This window comes from Pelobates fuscus, chromosome 5, assembly GCF_036172605.1.
Source record: "Pelobates fuscus isolate aPelFus1 chromosome 5, aPelFus1.pri, whole genome shotgun sequence".
NCBI lineage: Eukaryota > Metazoa > Chordata > Amphibia > Anura > Pelobatidae > Pelobates > Pelobates fuscus.
In genome coordinates this window covers 147,547,598-147,569,726 of record NC_086321.1, presented here as the reverse complement: position 1 = coordinate 147,569,726, position 22,129 = coordinate 147,547,598, and the positions used below count along the sequence as shown (strand labels likewise).

The window sequence follows — 22,129 nt, the reverse complement described above, 5'->3', positions numbered from 1 at the left end:
TATTAACTTGAAAACAGTACATTTAAAGTTCTTTTTAAAGGCCATGTACACAATCATATGAAAAGGTAATTTAGACTATTTGGTATTATTTAAAAGACCCACACTACAAAGCAGTGTATCAAATCATAGGGCTGCACGATTAAAGTGGCATGACACTAGGTGTTGCACAGAGTGCAGTTACAACTAGAGCTCAGTAGCACAAGTTGCCTAGGAGCAATGTACTCCTATCTAAACCTGGAAGTCCAAGGATATGCCAAACACAGGACAGCCAATGTGTCTTCTCCCAATGTATGATACAAATTAAACACAAGGAACATACAATGCAACCTCTTGGTGGATTTGTAGAGTGCATAAATGGAAGAAGACAGATGATAAACCTGTTCCCTTGTGGTAGCTTCCTTAGACCACTGGGACTTGACCCAAGACCTCTCTCAAAGGTAAAATGTTCATTGCAGATAAAAAAAATAGATGTGAATATAAATTGGGTTGGGAAGCCCATGAAAGTTCCTTGATCACTATACACTGGCCCAAGCTGTTGCACTGTAATATAAGTGGATAATATTAGCAGCATTTATAGCCTAGAATGTAGACACTTTTATTGGTAATAAAAACGCATATTTAAAGGGTTACTCCAACCACCGCGACCACTTTGTGCTTTTACACACTGGACATAAGATATTTCCACTTTTGAGCTAGTGGCACCTCTGGCACACTTGACTTAGGAAGCCCAGAACTCTGTTCTAGGTTCCCTAATGTCAATTCTGTGCAAAATTGACATCTGTCATCGGCACACACACACACTACACTGGCACCAGATGTAAAGAATTTCTACCTTGCCGGCAGCGCTCCCTGCAACGGTAAACCTAGTTCTCCCGTCCTCCATGCATAGTTTGTTCTTTGCTTTGGTTTTAAAACTCCTCCATCCACAGCTCAGAGTGTGCACATACGCTCTGAGCCAGTGAAGTGGTTGCATCACATGCTTCTCTATGTGACATATATGACTTGTTCACGTCTAGTTTTAGGTCACATCAGGGTAAGGCTGTCTTGTGACCTTGCATTGCAATAATGGAATGTAGTTTTAAGTATGCTACACAAATACTAAAAATACAATGTACGCCATTTAAAACAGGCATGTGTCTAGCCTGCCATACCACATAATTGACTAATGCACAAGACAATTTTACTACAACCTAGAGTTTTAGACAATCAATTAGTCTTAGCTGACACTGAAATGCGGGCAAGGAAAAGTCCATTGTATTGTTTGTTTTAAAAATTTTGTTTTTCCTTTTACCATGAGAAATTGCCTTAACCCCTTAAGGACCAAACTTCTGGAATAAAAGGGAATCATGACATGTCACACATGTCATGTGTCCTTAAGGGGTTAAAGACCACCTAAATGCAACTTAATCTTAAATTATAGAGAATCACATTTAATTGTGCTACCAGGAATTACTAGCAAATTATTAAATTACTCTAAAACCAGAGATGAAAAAATAGCCCTATTCTCGACCTGTCAGTCAATTCAGTATGTGCCACACATGTGTTGATCAGTACAGAGATAAGAAAGTTGTGTTCAGCATTCTACTATCAGGGAAACTCTTCTCTGGGTGTCTCTCTCCTGCTTGTATTCAGCCTAAGGGAAAGCAATGCCTGCAAGGGGAAGTAGGGGCAGGCTCTTTGTGATAGCAGCACCAGCAACAGCACAGTGAGAGGAGAGAAACAGACAGAATTATTTATTTCAGCAGCTTTGGACAGGTAATCTGAGAATGGACATAAAGAACAGATACGATATTTAAACAAAGCCCATGTAAAGTGTTGGGACGTTTAACCTATTATGAGTATGAGTGTTCCCCAAATACGGGTATACAGCAAGTGTAACAACCACTAAAAACATGGCCAATGCTCTCAGCAGGAGACAGGGGTAATGGAAATAAATTAAAATATGAGCTTTTAATAATATTAAGGGACTATTAAAGAAACAGTTAATTGTTTAACATGAGTTTTTTTTTTACTTACCAGATGGTTAGAAAACTGCAAATGTATTTTTTGTCATGACAGGTTCACTTTAAAGATTCACTAATACTTGATGTCATCACTTACAGTAAATTGACAACTAAACAGTAACTTGGAAAAAATCTATGATATTATAGCCAGAGCTGATTGCAGAACCAACAAACTATCAGGAACTTGGGAAAAAAATTACTTTAATACAATAAATTTTTCCTGGTCTGATTAAACTTGGTTTCGGCTGCGATGGCAGGGTCAGAGTTTGTCATAAGCAACTATAATCTACCCTGCCTTGTGTCAGTGGTTCAGGCAGGTGGTAAAGGTGGGGGTAATATTTATGTGGGGGTCCTTGTGCAAGCCTGTACAAGGCTTGCACAAGGACCAATACTTAGTTTTTTTCCAAGCAGTTTATAACATATATTTAAATATTAGATCTAAGAAGTTACCTGTATAAAATATAATATTTTCCGTGCTCACATTAGGTCCATCAAAACCATGGATCACATTTTAAGTGTTGCTGGAGTATTGTTGCTGACCATGTGCATCCTTTTATGTTCAGTCTACTCATCTTCTAATGGCTACTTCCAGAAGGATAGCATGGCATGTTTTAAATCACAAGTTGTTCCTAACTGGTTCAAAGAACATGACAATGAGTTCAGAGGTCCAATGACCAAGAGACCAAGAGTCACTAGATCTCCAATAGAGTACACCTTTCTTATGTGGTAACAGGAGATTCACAGCATGAATGTGCAGCTGACAAATCTGCAGCAACTAAGTGGTGCAATGATATCAACATAGACCAGAATCTCAAAGTAATACTTCCAACACTTTGTTGAATTTGTGCGATGTAGAAATAAAACTGTTCTGGGGGCAAAGGGGTTGTCCTGACAAGTATTAAAAATGTGTACTTAATAAAGCGATCACAGAGTGTGCATGGATATATATATATATATATTGCACTATACTGAAAGTGAAGCTTAGCAGATGGGGCTGTTTTTATTTCAATGCACTGTGATAGTTCTCTTACTGAAAGAACACATAAAATATTACTCACTTTCCTAAGCAGACACAATCTTATCATACCTTTCTCAGAGCTTAAAACGTGCCATTTTTTTCCTGTTATTATTAACCTTTATTTATTACTGTCTCAAGATCCAGGACGAAACTGTACTGTCTGTTGGTGATTGCAATGAAAAGTGCCAAAAGCCTGGCCAATGGCGACATATATACATTTCCATGTTACCAGCTTAGTGTCTGCTATTTCAGCAGTTACTGGGGTGAATAACTGCAGAGGTAAGTAAAAAAAATTACGTACCTCTTCTCCTTTACATATTTTGCACATAAAATAAAATATGAACAATGTTAAAATTATTTTACAGCCATCTATAGTTATTAGTTAGCTATTAGTTTCTCCTAACATTGAGGACATGACACTTCTTTACATACAGTGTTTTCAATGACACTTTTGCCCTCTTGTATAGTAGATGATGTGCTTTCTGAGTAATGAATACGACACAAAACATTTTTTACTTGGATAAATAAAAATAAACATTTATTTGTTCTACTGAGTGTTCAATATAATCAGATCTTAGAAAACCAGTAATGTCTCAGGCTTGTCCTGCCCACTATGTGGGTTTACGTACAAACCATCATTTGTCGGTCTCAATGAATTCACATTGTTTATCATTCATGTGAACAATTTACAAAAACTCCCCATCCCTGAAAAATACATGTATCGGACAACTGTCTGCTTGGAAGAAAGAACTAACATTTTACAAAAAGAGTGATTAGATACAGACATCCTACTTTTACAGATCACATTGTGAAACCACAGTTTGGTCAGATTTTATGAATGATTTAGTACTATTTAAATAAACAACAATTTTTTTGCAGTGGCTTGGGGTGGACTTTTCTTAGTAAAAAAAAAAAGTGATAGACTAAATGGCTCAGACCAAAATGGTGGCTTTGAGGAACTTTGTAGGAGGATTTCTCATTATGTTTACAAAAATGACAATAATTAATTTCACCCAAGTAATCACTAGTATTGACCTTACACATGGCCAAGCAGATCAAGTCTAATACTAAAATAAAGTTACTGAAGCAGCTCCAGACATTTTTTTGAAGTACGCTATGGGAGCAAATTGAACAATTACTTCAATGCAAGTCAAGGTTAAGCTTAAAAACATACAACTCAGTCTGACTGGTTTAATTCATGTAGCTGTCTGCTTTCATTTTTAATGCCATGTTGAGTATGTAATACAGCCCCCCAGTGTGTATGGCAGGGGTGCCCAAAAGGTAGATGCCAAGATGTTGGAGAAATACAACTCCCACGATTCTTTGCATGCCTTTAGAATGCCTTAGAAGTACATAGTATCATGGAAGCTGTAGTTTAAAAACATCGGGGATCTACTTTTTAGGCACCACTGGTGTAGGTAAGGAATCAGCTTGTGGGGATGAGGGGATGTCATGATGAAAACTGTAGCTTTCTCACTATTGGTTTCATACATTTTAATAGCAATTTAGGGGTTTACGGTTTTCCTAACACACATCAGATTTATAATTGTAGATAGTTGTCTTTAAATAGCACATGCAGACTGCTAGCTTTTGTTTTTGCATGAATAAAAGCAGGGTACGTAAGTCTTAAGCCCACCTGGGATTCACACGCACAGATCATTAGCTCCCGTGTTCACAGCCAATGTAAAAATCACTGGACATGTTCCTTGGCCGTATGGAACATTAAGAGTCAGATGCAATTTTTCAGATCTCCTTGTGGAGAAGATAAGCCAAGCTAGCAATATTAGGACACCGTTTCCTCAGGATGTCCTCTGTTATTTTTTATTGTATTAAAGGAGGCAGTAAGCCTTTGATGGTGGCTAGGAGCGTGATGTGGGTTTCAGGAATATTTGGGAGCATAGCCGCAAATTGCAGGCAGTGATCCAAAAGTATTTTTGTTCCCAGTCTGTTTCCTCCTGTAAAGTAATTCCAGTGACGTGAACCTTTTGCTGAGCTCGAAATTAATCTGCAGCATGTCAAAGAATAATCTGTCTAGCTACACTGTATTGCTCTAATTATATCCAGTCGCCACTCACTTGGATTTTGTATTGTGTAAAGCATGGAGCAACGACTGCAGTATCAAACTGATAGATCTTATTATTAACTATCAATGCAATTATTTCATTCCATTAGAGGGAACCATGGACAACTAATATGACCTAATCTTGGAGCAGTAAATAAAACTATATATAACTAGCATTTAGTCCGGTATATGTATGATGTGCCAGGTTACCAACAACTCTAGGCTTGTTCTTATGATAATCTAGAACCCAAGAGAAATATATTTCTATAATGTACTTTGTGTGTGTGAGTGTGCATGTGTTTTGCACACATATATATACACACGCACACACTATGTGACCAAAACGATTCCAATCAATTACTAATAGCAACAAAAGAATATTAAAAACAGATATTCTGAGCTAGAGCTATTGAAAAAAAAAAAAAAAAAAACTCCAAATCGTGCATTAATATACATCCTATGTGTACTGAGTGATGAGACATATGTTCCAAGCATCTGCATTTGATATTTCTAAATGTGGATTAAATTCTATTTTGGAGAGGTGTTCTCACTGCTTACTAGATCTAGTGTATTAAGGTATTATAACTGGGGTGTTTTAGCACTCTCAGTAACCACACCCCATTCTTCACTCTTATATATGGAAAAACCTCAATGTTTTGTTTCATTAAGGTACCATGTACAGTAGGGAATACGGCTGCTCTTTACAGGTTCCTATTGAATCTATTTTAACCCTATAATGTAAAGAAGCTGGTACCCAAAATAACGAAAAATGAGCCTGTTTTCTAGAAATATAAGCCTGTATTGTGAGTTGCACAAGGACCAATACTTAGTTTTTTTCCAAGCACGTTAGAACATATATTTAAATATTAGATCTAAGAAGTTACCTATATAAAATATATATTATAGTCTGGATGTAATCTGGTTGGATAACTGAATACTAAATGAAAACTAGGGTAATTCAGTCTGAAACAGTTTATAGTGATATAAAAACTGCTTAATTTCTGGAAGAAGTAATAAACGGTCCATATACCTATACAGATTGACTCCAACATTATGGGAAGTAGTTCTAGGCTGTCAAAGATTACCATCACTGTGATATATGAATAGATATTTCAACTGTCAAAAAGAAAACCAATGGAACTGTGTAATGAATGTAAAGTTAGTAAAAAAAAAATAAAAAAATCCAATTAATATTTGGGTAGAAATTTAAATCAACTCTAGTTGGTAATAATGAACATTCCCTATTATGGTAGCATATCATATGTTATATTGCCCCAGCACAAGAGAACATTTTAGCTTTCAGTCTTGTGGAAGTGAATAAAAGGGAACAAACCCATAGCTAAAGATAACAATCTGATACATTTCTGCACTTTACACTAAAAAAAACAAAAAAGAGATGTCAGTTTGTAAAATTCTTATAGAAGGAGATGAGAAGATAGCAAATAGCTGTACATGGTCATGGCAGATAAAGTGATCTTACGTTTGAAGGCACTGCAAATAGCAGAATGCAGTTTATACATTGTGTGTGTGCAATCATTTCAATGATAAATTAGAACAGAGAGTTCTGAGAATGCTCATGCCCTGGGCATGTAGGAGATGAAAATCTGAATTACATAACTCTGATTACTACTGCTTTTACATGGGCTGGCCTGCAGTTCCACCTCCTGGCTGTTTGTAGTATAAGTTTGTCAAACTAATGCTTCATCTTATCAACTCCTTTCCACCTGATTTAACTTCAGACACGTCATGAATGCTTTGAAATTGGTTTGAAATGTGCCCTGCATTTCACATGTAATTTGGTGCTGGCAGAAGCTTTTCAAAATGAATTGAAAATAAATCCTTTGAATCCCAGCAAGCTGTCATACTGTGTGGCTGTAGGAAACGTGGTTGTATATTACAATCTTGGGTTAAGTTCTCTCTTGCAAGCAGACAGAAGGATACATATATATTTTTTTTTAAATTCAGGGATGGAAATTAACCTCAGCAGCCGGTAACTGTGGGGTCCAGCCCTGAGCGTTTGGTGATGTGCAATTTGGTTACTTCTTCAGCACATGTAGGATGTATTCCAACTGTATTCATCAGCTGACGATAGGTTGCACCACATCTGCCAATAAAATTATAGCATGTATTAAAGGACAGGATCTAGATGTTTTACACACTCTATAAGGTTTATTTCTAAACAGCACTGTCCTAAAATCAGAAGTCAATTGCTTTAACCCTTCATATAGTTTGACTGGCTCGGTGTCCCTATAAGCATTATATATTTAACTAGTGAATGCCTGCAAACCTTTAGAAAGGCTAGCAATTCAAAGGCCTGTACTTTAATTGACTAATATTTCCAATACACAGAAACACATGTCTGCAGAGCATGAAATCATGTTAAATCCACAGAAGATTGATTATGCACTCTGATAGACTATAAGAAAGGCATTTCTCCAGGTGAATCCATTTTCAGTCATCCTGCTGCAACATGTCATTTGTTTTCATACACACACATCACTTCATATTTAACAGGATGGGGAGCACTGCAGCCTGGTAAAGGTAGGAAATTAGATGACTGCTTTTTGAGCTTTGCCTCCTGATCTATTGCTCAGTTATGTCAGTTCATAGCTGCAGGCTGACCAGACTGAAACAAAGTGACACCGTATTCTAAACATCTGATCTGTTAAAAGTTTCAGACCAAGACAGTCTAGCCCATAGTCCTAACAATCACCCCTTCCCCTTCTACTGTTGCTTTATCCACTTTACCTTAGTATTTGGCTATATGTTGCAGGACAATTTTTCCTATTGCCTCCTGAAAGTCTGGTAGCATATTCCATTCACTAGTCACTAAAGTTAGAACTTTCGAGAATTCAAAGTGAATTTAAAATTTAAGGCCAAAGTAGCAGAACTGGAAAAAATAGCTAGCACCCCAGTTCCCCTTTGCCGTTTCTCTATAACTGGTTTTACATTGCAGTATTAAGACTGCCTCTACTAGCTGTCTACCAGCATCAGAGAACAACCCATAGGAAATCTTAGAGGTAGGCGAATGCCTAATGGGTGCACGGTGCTTATCACGCATGCGCATTAGGTGCCCCCCGTCATCTGACGTCAGAGGAGGCGGAGTGCGACCCATCAGAAAGGGACCTCAGCGCTGGACACGGGTAAGTGAATAAAGGGTTATTTAACCCTTTACCGTGCGGGGAGGGTAATGCACATTGGTGTTAGCAATATATCTTTGTTACTTGCTTACTTTAGTGAATAACACTGCTAGTTCTTTTAACTTGACAAATATTAATTTTCCAGGATAGACATAGGTAAAAATGACAGTAAATATGAACCACATTTTCCTTACATTCTTGATCTTTCCTGTAATTGGTGTTTTTCCCCATCAATAAGTATAGACAACTTCTGTACATCATTAGTTTCCTAAACGCTAGATAACGGACTATGTCTGAGATACATTTCTATTGTCTGACCATGTTTTCTAGCGCTTTCCCCTTTCTGAAATACATGACAGTATGGCTTTATTATGTTCAACTTCCAATTCCCAAGTCCCTAACTTTTCAACATACTTAATTCCAAGAGCAAATCCCTGAGTAACTTCTCCAGCGTTTGGTCCTGTGAAGTGCAAACCCAAAATTCTCTGATTTTCTTTCCGGAGACAGATCATCTGTAATGAAGCACGGAAAGGAAAATATAATCATAATATATTTATATCAGTCCATCAAATTCCACAGCACTGGATACAGTGAGTAAATTACAACACTTTAGTATAATAGAAACAAACTGATATAAAGTAGGTTGTGAGGTGTATAATCTAAAGATGGATTGGATGGGCATGATGTGAGTCAACAAGCACTCTATCATAAACACCTATATAAAAGATAGGATTGAGAATTAACTGGGTAATCAACAATACAAATACAGAGAGAATATCCAAGATAATTATTATGGAAAGTGCTTTTGTATTTGAAGAGTTCAGTTGACATTTGTTAATACTGCCTCAGCAGAACAAAGGGATCAAAACCATATGACAAAATGGGCAAAAAGTCATTAATGCCCAGGTGTCCAGCAGAAGGGGAGCGCACTGCACAATCTCACAGCTCAATTCTCTGCCATGTGAGTTAAATAGTTTTGTTTATGCAGCCCTAGTCACACCTCCCTGCATGTAATATTAACAGCCTTCATACACACTTCCTGTAAAGTCAGATCTAATGTTAACATTTCCTTTATTGCACATTCTGTTTAATCTAGAAATTATTTTCTGCTGCATTGCTAATAGCTTGCAGGAGCCTCCTGTGTGTGATTAAAGTTCAATTTACAGAGCAAGAGATAAAAACTTGTAAAGTAAGTTAACATTGGATTGTATTTTTTCATGCAGGCTGTGTCGGTCACAGTCAGGAGAGGTGTGGCAGTGAGACTTCAGAGGCATGATCTATACACCAAAACTACTTTATTAAGCTAAAGTTATTTTGGTAACTTTAGTGTCTCTTTAAATATTCAGTGCCAATTTTATAATAAAGCAATAACTTGTATTAGTAATGATGCTTACAGTGTCTCTTTACATGAACTTGACATAATAGGTTCACTTTAAGAGCTGCTATTTAATTAACTAACAATTATATAATTAATCACAAACATAACTAATATGTCTAACTGCTTATTGATACGCACATTTGTACCTTCCTCCCCTCCAAAGTGCCAATGCTGTCATCATGCTATCTTCAGGTGTGTAACATCCAGGTGATGGGATATATGTGACCTCAGCTCCACCTACCTTCCACCCTCCATAACATGAATGGCTCTTTTTGGTCCATTTCCCCAAGCAAGGTATAGCTTCCCTATGACACATGCATGCTGGCTTCATTTCCAGCATAGCATCAAAACAGAGTGATATCCATCACTTTACCCCATATTCCCCCAGAACAGCAGTAGATGAGATCACTAGTGTAAAAATCACAGCAGGTACAGAACCTGCTAGGAGGGTTCTCCTACTTCTCACTTGTCATTCAATCCTCAGCAGATAAGCTATGCTAGTGTCTATGCTGAAGATTTACTTACAGGTCAGGAGAGGATCTTTAATGGAGAGAGATATATAGCTAAAAATCTATACATTTGCTAGCAATTCTGCTAGCACAAATACAGATGAAATTGCATGCTTTTTACAATGAGCATACGTTGAAAGGTACACTTTAATGATTTTTGTTTTCTTACTACATATAGACAAATTAAACTTTAATAAAAATGTAACATTATTTAAACTTAAATTCACTATAAGTGGGTATAATAAAATAAAAGCACTTACCTTAATATAACACTGGGCGGCATTTCTCTCTGCCACTGTAAATTCCAGCGGCTTATAAAATGCATGAAACACCTGTTAATAAGAATTAATGTTGTTAGACCAACAAAGTCTTACATAGTACAAACTAATCGGATAAAAGTAAAGCGGGTTAAGAGTTTTCTCACATGGTAACGACCCATTGTATGTATAAGCAGGGGGCAACAAAAGGTACAACCCCAGATGTTGTAGAACTACAACTCCCATTGTGCTTTGCATGCCTTTAGAATGACAAGGCATCATGGGAGTTGTAGTTTTAAATGATCTGGGGGTCTACCTTTTGGGCACCACTGCATTAGAGGGTACCAGGGAGATGCATCCAATGATCTTCTTTGTCTGGATTTGTATTGGTTTAAGACTGGCACACTCTCAAGTGGAATACAAGAAATAACTAATGATGGGGAAATGGATGAGATCACTAGTGGGAAAATCACAGCAGGTACAGAACCTGCTAGGAGGGTTCTCCTACTTCTCACTTGTCACTCCATCCTCAGCAGATAAGCTATGCTAGTGTCTATGCTGAAGATTGACTTACAGTTGAGGAGAGGCTCTTTAATTGAGAGAGCTATATAGCTAAACATCTACACAGATTATATATGAGAAAATATTGAAACACGAAAATGGAAAAGCCTAATGGAAGGAGAGGAAAACATGCTATGTACAGGAATGGGGGACAAAAATAAGTGAAAGCTGTACTTTTTTAACTTTAATAAAAAGGATTTAATTGTATTGCTTGTGAGTTCTTTTTGTTGATTTCCGTAAGGAGTGGGCTCCATGTCTGGTCTTCCGCTATTTCGGAACAAGCCTTCAATGCCAGGCTTCAGACTCTCCTTCTGTACTTGTGAGCACTAAGAACTAATTACAGTGCCACCAATATGGTAAAAGCAATCCTATGTTTGTACTGTTTATGCATTACTTGTTGTTATGGTCTTTATAGACAATTTCCTAGCCAGAAAATTGCTCTGTGTCCTCAGTGCATTGTTTCTTACTTTGTGTCTTATGAACCTTGTATTTAATCACCTGACCAACCCACGGCAGCATAGAACTGAAATGCCATCATTATGAGCCAAAGGAGTTAAAAAGCAATCACTTGATATGGCTCCAATGTAAGTGGTCATTGTGTTCATAATATTTTCAGGTGCAATAGACTATGTTGATGCAACAGCAAAGCATTATGGGTTAATGTAAGCTATAAAAGCTTGTAACTTAAGAACCATGTTTTTTTGCATATGATGGATAGCTTGAATATTCTGGATATTTATGCACCTATATCCTTTTTTTTTTCTTCCAAAGATGAATGACATAAAAAGACAGAATCAACTGTTAACACACAGAGAGAACTTTGAGCAGTATATATTACGGAACATGTAAGGTATCAATAATTAGTGAAAAATGCAAGATGTTTTAGGACTGAATTATCTCCTCAGGTAAGAATGTACTTAGAATGAGATAGTAACAACATGAAACTTGAAGTAATTTCTCATTTTATTCATTTTTTTGCAGCACAGGAGTAACTACAATGGCATTCCTAAACAAAAAGCTGAAAGACAATATTTAACAGTCTCACCATGGACACTGGGTGGGATAGAAAGGAGTCAATCACTCTTCACTCATCCAGAATTTTTGAACATGAAAACCACATTAAATGTTCTTTGAACTTTGAAGCCAGTTCCAATGTGAGTAGACAATTTCTGGTTCATTGAGAAAATAAGATACGGCAGGAATTAGCCTGTGGATAGCTGGGAGTGCAGTTCAGCTGAAGGCAGCATAATTCTCCACCAACCTTTGACTCAACATATTGCACGTTTTCCTCCACTATTAGCCTCAGGTTCTTTATAAACCTGGTTAGTGTCAGGCTTGTTGTCAGGGAAACGTCATATAGCCCCCGAAGCCATGGCTCAGTCATAGACTGTATCCATGTGTCAATCATCCAAAAGGAGGAACGGGCAAGACAGATGACATTTTTGTCATGTGGAACTACGCAGATGGTGTCAACACACTTAAAGATTAATGAACGATCCATAACATAAATGCAAAAAAAAAAAATATATATATATATAGCAGTACAGACAGCTTTAACTATGCATTAACAATCTTTTGCTCATTTCTAAAAAAAAATTGCATGTTACAGAAGAAATGTATAGGGGCTTATTCAATTTTTGTTAAAAGACAGATGATTTTGTGTATGACTATACACAACTGAAGAGCAAAGGAATAGTTTGGTAGTGGCTAATTAATGATTATTAAATTTAATGAGATGCTTAGGGTGGTTTCTGTAATATTACCCGATATTTGTTATTCTGAATGGAGTTAGTGAAAAAAACTAATGGCTGAGATTGAGATTTTTCATGCACTAAAATGTGGACAATAAAAATAAAAAAATCATGTGGGATACAGTGTAAGTCACTTGATTTTTATTTTTCTACAGCATTTAAATCAAAAGGAAGAATTAAGGTACCATAATTCCAGATTTACTGGAAGCACACACAGACATATACCAGAGGAGGAACCTGTCCATTAGTTCCTTACATTCGCTAGCATTTATCTCGCTGCCAGGTTTGTTTGAACTTTTAACATAGGTTAATTCAAAACCCCAAAACTTATGAGTAGGTTAAGAACTATTTATTCCCAAGTCCATAGAGGTTTGGAAAAGAGTTGTTGCACTTTTTTTTTTTTTTTTTAAATATGTTTTTATTTATTTGCGTATTTTGCGTAAATCAAACAGTGAGACTCACAGGTCTCACCATGTATATAACTTTTATACAGCAATAACTTAATCAACAAGAAGTCCATGAGAGAATCTTATGTTGTGTAGGCTTATTGGCTCAAAGGCCCAGATAATTGTGGGACTTGCAGGTCCTTATCCATTTCCATAAACATACGTAGGGGTATCCCCCTTTCATTTTAGGAATCATACAAATTTACTTCCGCTATGATAATATTCCCACCTCTTGAATACTGTATTCCCCGCGTCGTGGATGCTCGCCTATTGGACGTAAGGGGCGGCATAACAGCTCTGGCAGCGTATTTGTGCGAGGCCATGGACCAGGGTTTCCCGCTGTTAAATGTTTTTCGGTGTTTGGCTTTAGATCAGTGTGTAATGCACTGAACTTTATATCTGAGGTCTCACAATATGGGTATTGTGGCGGTCATCTATCGGTGCCATGGTCTCAGAATTATGTGGGAGTTAACCTGTGCTATTCTGTCTTGTGTTTGTTAGTCGGGTTCTAAGTTTCCCCTACGCCTGTCAACTGTTGAATCCATATTCGCTATCGGTCATTCTGTTTCGAGGGGGAAGTTGTTGCACTTATTTTGCTCTCCCTACTCACCAGAATGATTGGAACAATGATGTATGTGTGGGGTTGTTACAGCTGATAGTTGAAGGTTAATAAATGATTTTAGGAAATCTCCAAATCACACTGTTGGCCACCTATATAAAAATAGGTGAGTTCCATGTCAACAGAAGTCTAGGAACACTAGAGTTGTATATTCAATAAATGCTGGATTATAGCGGACTGAAAACCAGATTGCAGGAATAAAGCTAATTTAAATAGCCTTGCTGATGACATTTCCTAATCCTATTTTGCCTACATTTCGCACCATGTTATATAGTTAACTGCAATTTTTGTTTAGACAATAAACCCCTTATCTGTGCTATAAATCCTGGTCTGTGTAGATGGAAATATGAGAATAAAAATGCTATACCTCAATTTCATCTTCTCCGTAGCGTTTGGCTGCATCTTCTTCAGTTAGCCCCACACAACCATATTCCAGAGGGGTGAACACTGTAGTAGGAACCTACAACAAAATGGTTTCAGAAACATATATAAACATAGAAACATAGAATGTGACGGCAGATAAGAACCATTCGGCCCATCTAGTCTGCCCAGTTTTCTAAATACTTTCATTAGTCCCTGGCATTATCTTATAACAAAGTTTAGGAACTGGTTGACAAAAAACAGCACTCTTCTTGGTGCCTGAAGCTCAAAATTAATATCATTGTTGCATACCACCAGCACTTCGAGCCAATCACTGCCATCCAAGTTTAATTAAATGAACATTTTTGCACGTGCTACCTGTATGTTTTTAAGCCTTTTCACTCCCCATGTCACATATAATCAGTGGCGTCGCCAAGATTCATACTTAGGGGGGGCACATAAGGAACAAAAGTAAGGGGGCAGTTATAAAGTGTGTATGTGCATATATATATATATATATATATATATATATATATATATATATATATATATATATATACCGTATTTTTCGCTCCATAAGACGCACCTCACCATAAGACGCACCTAGTTTTTAGAGGAAGAAACCCAGAAAAAAAATATTCTGAACAAACTGTCCCATAGTGTTTCTTACTATAGGACAGTTTGCACAGAATATTTTTTTCTCCCCTGTCCCATAGTGTCCCCCCCTCCCATAGTCTTCTCCTCTCTCCCATAGTCTTCACTCACCCCCTCCCCATAGACTTCATCTCCCCCCCCTTAGACTTCATCTCCCCCCCTCCCCATAGACTTCATCTCCCCCCCCTCCCCATAGACTTCATCTCCCCCCCCTCCCCATAGACTTCATCTCCCCCCCCCTCCCCATAGACTTCATCTCCCCCCCCTCCCCATAGACTTCATCTCCCCCCCCTCCCCATAGACTTCATCTCCCCCCCCTCCCCATAGACTTCATCTCCCCCCCCTCCCCATAGACTTCATCTCCCCCCTCTCCCCATAGACTTCATCTCCCCCCTCTCCCCATAGACTTCATCTCCCCCCTCTCCCCATAGACTTCATCTCCCCCCCCTCCCCATAGACTTCATCTCCCCCCCCTCCCCATAGACTTCATCTCCCCCCCCTCCCCATAGACTTCATCTCCCCCCCCTCCCCATAGACTTCATCTCCCCCCCTCCCCATAGACTTCATCTCCCCCCCCTCCCCATAGACTTCATCTCCCCCCCCTCCCCATAGACTTCATCTCCCCCCCCTCCCCATAGACTTCATCTCCCCCCCCTCCCCATAGACTTCATCTCCCCCCCCTCCCCATAGACTTCATCTCCCCCCCCTCCCCATAGACTTCATCTCCCCCCCTCCCCATAGACTTCATCTCCCCCCTCCCCATAGACTTCATCTCCCCCCCCTCCGCATAGACTTCATCTCCCCCCCTCCGCATAGACTTCATCTCCCCCCCCTCCCCATAGACTTCATCTCCCCCCCCTCCCCATAGACTTCATCTCCCCCCCCTCCCCATAGACTTCATCTCCCCCCCTCCCCATAGACTTCATCTCCCCCCCCTCCCCATAGACTTCATCTCCCCCCCCTCCCCATAGACTTCATCTCCCCCCCCTCCCCATAGACTTCATCTCCCCCCCCTCCCCATAGACTTCATCTCCCCCCCCTCCCCATAGACTTCATCTCCCCCCCCTCCCCATAGACTTCATCTCCCCCCCTCCCCATAGACTTCATCTCCCCCCCATAGACTTCATCTCCCCCCCATAGACTTCATCTCCCCCCCCATAGACTTCATCTCCCCCCCTCCCCATAGACTTCATATCCCCCTCCCCATAGACTTCATATCCCCCTCCCCATAGACTTCATATCCCCCTCCCCATAGACTTCATCCCCCCCCTCCATAGACTTCATCTCCCCCCTCCCCATAGACTTCATCCCCCCCCTCCCCATAGACTTCATCCCCCCCTCCCCATAGACTTCATCCCCCCTCCCCATAGACTTCATCTCCCCCCCCATAGACTTCATCTCCCCCCCCCCATAGACTTCATCCCCCCCTCCCCATAGACTTCATCTCCCCCCCTCCCCATAGACTTCATCTCCCCCCCTCCCCATAGACTTCATCTCCCCCCCTCCCCATAGACTTCATCTCCCCCCCTCCCCATAGACTTCATCTCCCCCCCCCCCATAGACTTCATCTCCCCCCCTCCCCATAGACTTCATCTCCCCCCCTCCCCATAGACTTCATCTCCCCCCCTCCCATAGACTTCATCTCCCCCCTCCCCATAGACTTCATCTCCCCCCCCTCCCCATAGACTTCATCTCCCCCCCCTCCCCATAGACTTCATCCCCCCCCCCTCATTAGACTTCATCCCCCCCTCCCCATAGACTTCATACCCCTCCCCATATTCTTCTCTCCCATACTGTCCCCCTCCCCTTGTCCCATAATTACTTACCTGTCTTGCAGCGTTGGCCGGCAGCACAGGGCGCACCGCGGTAGTGGAACTTGAATTTCATGTTCCGGTTTCCGGCGGGACTGAAAGGAAGTGCGCACTCAGCTTGTGCACACTTCCTTTCAGTCCCGCCGGAAACCGGAACATGAAATTCAAGTTCCACTACCGCGGTGTGCCCTGTGCTGCCGGCCAACGCTGCAAGACAGGTAAGTAAAGCTTCATATTCGCTCCATAAGACGCACAGACATTTCCCCTCACTTTTGAGGGGAAAAAAAAGTGCGTCTTATGGAGCGAAAAATACGGTATATATATACCAATGTAGAAATGTAGACTGCACTCACGGACTTTGGATATCAAAAAAAGGTGTTTATTCCATTGAACAAATAAAGATTTTTTTATTATTATCTATATATATAGATATATATATACATACACACACACACACACACTTTATCGAGCCCTGTGTATGTATGTATGTGTGTGTGTATATATATAGATATAATAATAATGAAAGCTTGGCACTCTCCTTACAAACGACTACACATTTCACCCTGATGCCTGGCATTTGTCAGCCCTTTGCTAAAACACGCAGGAAACAAAGCTGGCTGGCGCGGGGAGCATGGAGGCGGCGCACGAGGGAGCAGTAATCTTCCTGCAGTTCCTGTGTCTCTCCCGTGCACTGCTCTCTATGACCCAGCAGGAAGTCCTCCCAGCACAGCGCCCCCTCTGGCTGCTGATGGGAAAAGGGTGGAACACTGTTCCACAGTGGCAGCACTGCTGCTGCAGCTTGTGAACGGAGACTCAGTGCTTGGAGGGGCACAATTTTAATTGGATGGGCACAAGGGGGGGGCACTGCATCATGTAGGGGGCCATGGCCCCCTCTGGCCCCACCCCCTTAGCGATGCAACGGCTATAATCTCCTGTGCACAGTACATCCTCTAATAAAAGCCTGTGAGTGTATCACTTTCAGACTAGCAGATCATGATCACTGACATGTCAATAAGTAGATTTACCAGTTCCCCAAAAGAGAAAGAAAATGCACTCTGCCATTAATGTTCACCTCCTACAAACTTTGAATGAACTTCGTTTGGTCATGGGGGCTGCCAATCAGGGATTTTAAAGGCAATTTTTTCTCTCTAATGTACCACTTTATCTAAGTGGCTTTTAGGAATTTTAAGGGGGGGGGGCTTCTATTATTTATTTAGAGTAGCTGACAATATTTCGGGATGGCTAATCCTCTTTATTTTGTACCAAATAATGATTTTGATTTGTTTTATGCAATCATAAAAAAGTGTTTGAAACTTGACATGGGAAAATATTTCCTTGAGAACACAGTTGGAAATGTTAAAAATCTAAATAAAGCCAATCAATATAAGTCCCTGTGGAAAAAAGTGCTGAATTCACAAGGCAGATGTGTTGCTAAATTCATGTCCATATACATTCAAAGGTGGGTCGTACATTTTTTAAGGCTGAAAAGGAATATGTAATTATAACAATTTAATTTAATTGATGTAGTTAAGGTGTTGCTCGAGGGGAAACTATATATTTAGGAGGAGGAAGAATTCACCCCATGTTACTCACACTATCATAGTCCATCAGCTCGGTTGAATTATTAAATAGACGACGTGCCAAAAGTTTCCCGGCAGCAATTGCTGTTGGTGTCAGCTCTGGACGACCCTTAGAACAAAGAATATAGAACATTTTACTGATTATCAATACACCAAAAGGGCAAACTATAAAAATAGGATTCATTTTCCAAGCATTTGTCACCAGTCCTGCGTGCACGACGAAGCCCCAATATTGTTATTGTAGCACCATATATTCCAAGATCTCTGGTCAGTTTGCAGGTATTGGAAGAGGAAAATACCTGCCTTCCTCTCATGAACAACAATCCATATGCTGCCTGACCAAGGGTCAATGTGAATCTATCGTTTCTGTCAGTGTGAGATCAACAGAATAACAAATCCTCTGCACGCTAATATTGCCACCATGAAGCAAACGGAAACTCTTCTGACGTCTTCATAAAGTGTTAGAGGCCAAAGTTATAAAATAAATAATCAGAGGCTTGGCCTTATCGTCAGAACAATAAGAGAACTATAATAATAATGTTTAATATAGAGGGTACTAAATTTGTACATTTGCTACTCATATATACCTTTATTTCTGTGATAGACATATGTCTCTATGCAAACATTTCTTTCTTTTTTAGGACACATTTGCACATATTGCGGACGTGTGGTCACATTTTACACTTTTGATATTTTTAATATGTATATCGCACAGTAGCCTGAAAGGAAGATCGACAGATATTGCAGATCAACAAATTATGATTTGCGAGCCTTGATGTTTATATCAGGGGAGATATAATCCTGCAACCTGATCATCTACTTTTTGGCCACCACTAGTGTAAAACATAACCACCGGTAATAAAGGTACCACACTTGTTCAACAAAACATATATAAGTATAACATAATTAATCACAACCATAGAATGCTGCCTATATAAGACATGGAATCATCACTTTAGCCCCTGAAAATAATAGTACAGCCTTGAAGCAACAGAAGTACTGCTTTTGGAAATGCAAAAATGTTGGTACTTAGAACAGTTCACATACATGGCAGTCTGAGCCCACTGATTCTTGCTTAGTATTATATTAGAAACTGACAAAGGGTGTGAAACTTACCACTGTCCAGATCTAAAAATGATAAAAACATCCTTTCAAAATTCTGATCTGATCTGCACTCCTTGTTTGAAAAACATATGTTAGGGGATATTACCCTCCGAAAGCCAGTGAGAGCCCATTGTGTTGATGGGTAAGGATCCGACTCTTACGGACTGTAACACATCCTGTGGGAGAATATATTATACCCATAGGGACCAAACAGAATTGGTTATCTGTAAATATTGGCTCCTTATTGCTATGGTGTTGAGAGACATTTAGAATGTGAGCACACGCATCACACTGCACAACATTGCATCTTGAATTGTTTATAGACGCATTATGCAACATAAAGTTAATTAGTTATCAATAGGAGGGAATAGTTAATTGTAAAGTAAAAATAGCTTAGAATGCAGCAGCCCCAGAACGTCCTGTATATTATAGACTGCACATACTAAAATATAAAAGTTACAAGAGAATGTAAACATTTAAAAAGATACACACAGTACCTCAGTTATGTCTCCGACAGCAAATATATGTGGGACAGACGTTGCTTCCAAAGCATCTACAATTATTTTTCCAGTGTCTGGCTTAATAGACACTCCCACTGTCTCTAAATTCAGATGCTGCGTCTCAGGTGCACGGCCTAGAGAATGATAGATAGGAAAAAAAATGTAAAATTAATAATTCAAATATTCAGAATTTGATAACGTGCTTTTCCACAGCAACTTTTTATCTATGTAAATAGCAACTCATATAGTATAGTAATCTGGGTTTCTGGTTCTTAACCCAATGCTAATTGCAGTGTTTATCATTCATTAATTCACCTGTACAGGGTTATCCATTAAAGTGTGAATTGTCAGAAATTCCATTAAACAAATTAAATAAATTGCATCTCCAGTTAAGGGGACACTATAGTCACCAGAACAACTACAGCTTATTGCATTTGTTCTGGTGAGTAGAATCATCGCCATCAGGCTTTTTGCTGTAAACACTGTCTTTTCAGAGAAAAGACAGTGTTTACATTACAGCCTAGTGATAACTTCACTGGTCACTCCTCAGATAGCGGTTAGAGATCCTTCCTGGGTCATAGCTGCCTAAAATGCATCCAAACATTCAGTATCTCCACCCTCTGCATGCAGACACTGAACTTTCCTCATAGAGATTCATTGATTCAATTCATATCTATGAGGAGATGCTGATTGGCCAAAACTGTGTTTGAATCATGCTGGCTCTGCCCCTGATCTGCCTCTTTATCAGTCTCAGCCAATCCTATGGGGAAGCACTGTGATTGGATCAGGCTATCACTTCTGATGACGTCAGCAGGCAGTGGGCAGGTCTAAAGGAAACAGAGTCAGAGCTAGCAGCTCCAAATTTGAATACAAGTAAGATTTTGCTATTTTTAAGGGAGGCATGAGGGGACCATGGGGGCTAGATGGTGGTTTTAACCTTATAGGGTCAGGAATACGTTTATGTTCCTGACCCTATAGTGCTCCTTTAAGCTATTTTTGTCTAAAATTTTATATCCACTTCCTGACATTTAAAATTTTCATGAATAGTCCTGTGTACTTTTAGTTTATATTGCAGACATCCTAAGTCTCGTGGTAGGTCCAAGAGACTCCTGCATATCTCATGAGGTTCCTGGACACTCGCACACCAGGTGTAATATCCCAGAAATCACTCACACAATCTGACATACAATGTGTGTCAGATTGTGTGTGCTTGATATCTAGGATATTACACATTATAAATGTCCCCAACTCATTGACCACCTGATGGGTATTGTTCCTGAACAGGGTCCCTGTCGGGTGCACGGCCCTTTAAGAGTCTGACCGGGCCCCTGCAGTATCTGCCAGCTGGGAGGACGTGGTATGCTGTCATTACCTCCCAGCTAAATAGACAGCCACGCGGGAAGGAGGAGGAGGAAGAAGGAGAAGCTGGAGGCAGCACCAGAGCAGGCAGTATGGAGAGGCTGGAGTGAGCTGCTGCTGCTGCATGCTCACTACTATCAGCCTCAGCCCAGACACCAAAAGGTAAGCTAAAAAGTGACTGCAATGTATCAGCTTGTGTGTGTGTGTGTTTATCTGTGTGCATATGTGTCTAAGTGCTAGTGTGTGTATCTGAGTGTCTGTGCATGTGTCAGTGTGTGTATCAATGTATATGTGCCAGTGTGTGTATCTGAATATTTGTGTGTATATGTCAGGTGTGGGTATCTGTATGTGTATGTGTGTGTATCAATGTGTGTATCCAGGTATATGTGCCAGTGTGTGTATTTTTGTGTATGTGCAAGCGTGTGTACACACTTGTGTGTGTACCAGTGTGTGTGTCAGTGTGTATTATTATTATTATTACTGGTATTTATATAGCGCCAGCATTTTCCGTAGCGCTTTACAATATTATCAAAGAGGGAGATTTAACAATAAATGAGACAATTACAAAAACTTACAGGAACAATAGGTTGAAGAGGGCCCTGCTCAAACAAGCTTACAGTCTATAGAAGGTGGGGCGTAAAACACAACAGGACCGTAGGTAGCAATCAAACAAGGTGGAGTGAAGCAGAGCTGGAGGAGAGACTAGAGTGCTGCCCTTTAGGAGAGAGCAAGGGACAGGTATGTGAGGTAGAGGTTACTCTGGGAGGCCATATGCTTTCCTAAAGAGATGGGTTTTGCAGCACTTTTTAAAGGATTGAAGACTAGGGGAGAGTCTGATGGTGGTAGGCAGGCTATTCCAACGGAACGGAGCCACCCACGAGAAGTCCTGTAAGCGTGAGTTGGCCGTACGGGTGCGAGCAGCTGACAGGAGAAGAAGAGACCGAGAAGGGTGGGGTAAGAGGAAAGGAGAAGTGCAGCCGCCTCTTGTTCAGTAGCTTGGGAGAAAGTCTGAAGGGT

At 40.0% G+C, this 22,129-nt stretch overlaps 1 protein-coding gene across 1 annotated transcript in view; it reads right to left on the bottom strand.

The window, feature by feature from the left end:
- Positions 1 to 5,919: 5,919 nt before the first annotated feature.
- The window catches only part of TXNRD2 (thioredoxin reductase 2), a 114,926-nt gene continuing 98,716 nt past the window's right edge, over positions 5,920 to 22,129 (bottom strand). The window contains exons 12-17 of the mRNA XM_063454426.1: positions 19,751 to 19,887; positions 18,163 to 18,258; positions 14,112 to 14,204; positions 10,371 to 10,442; positions 8,638 to 8,735; positions 5,920 to 7,187 (exon numbers count right to left, since the gene is read on the bottom strand). Of these exons, the coding sequence (XP_063310496.1) occupies positions 7,064 to 7,187; positions 8,638 to 8,735; positions 10,371 to 10,442; positions 14,112 to 14,204; positions 18,163 to 18,258; positions 19,751 to 19,887 (620 nt within the window). The 3' untranslated portion in view covers positions 5,920 to 7,063. The remainder of the gene's footprint in view (positions 7,188 to 8,637; positions 8,736 to 10,370; positions 10,443 to 14,111; positions 14,205 to 18,162; positions 18,259 to 19,750; positions 19,888 to 22,129) is intronic.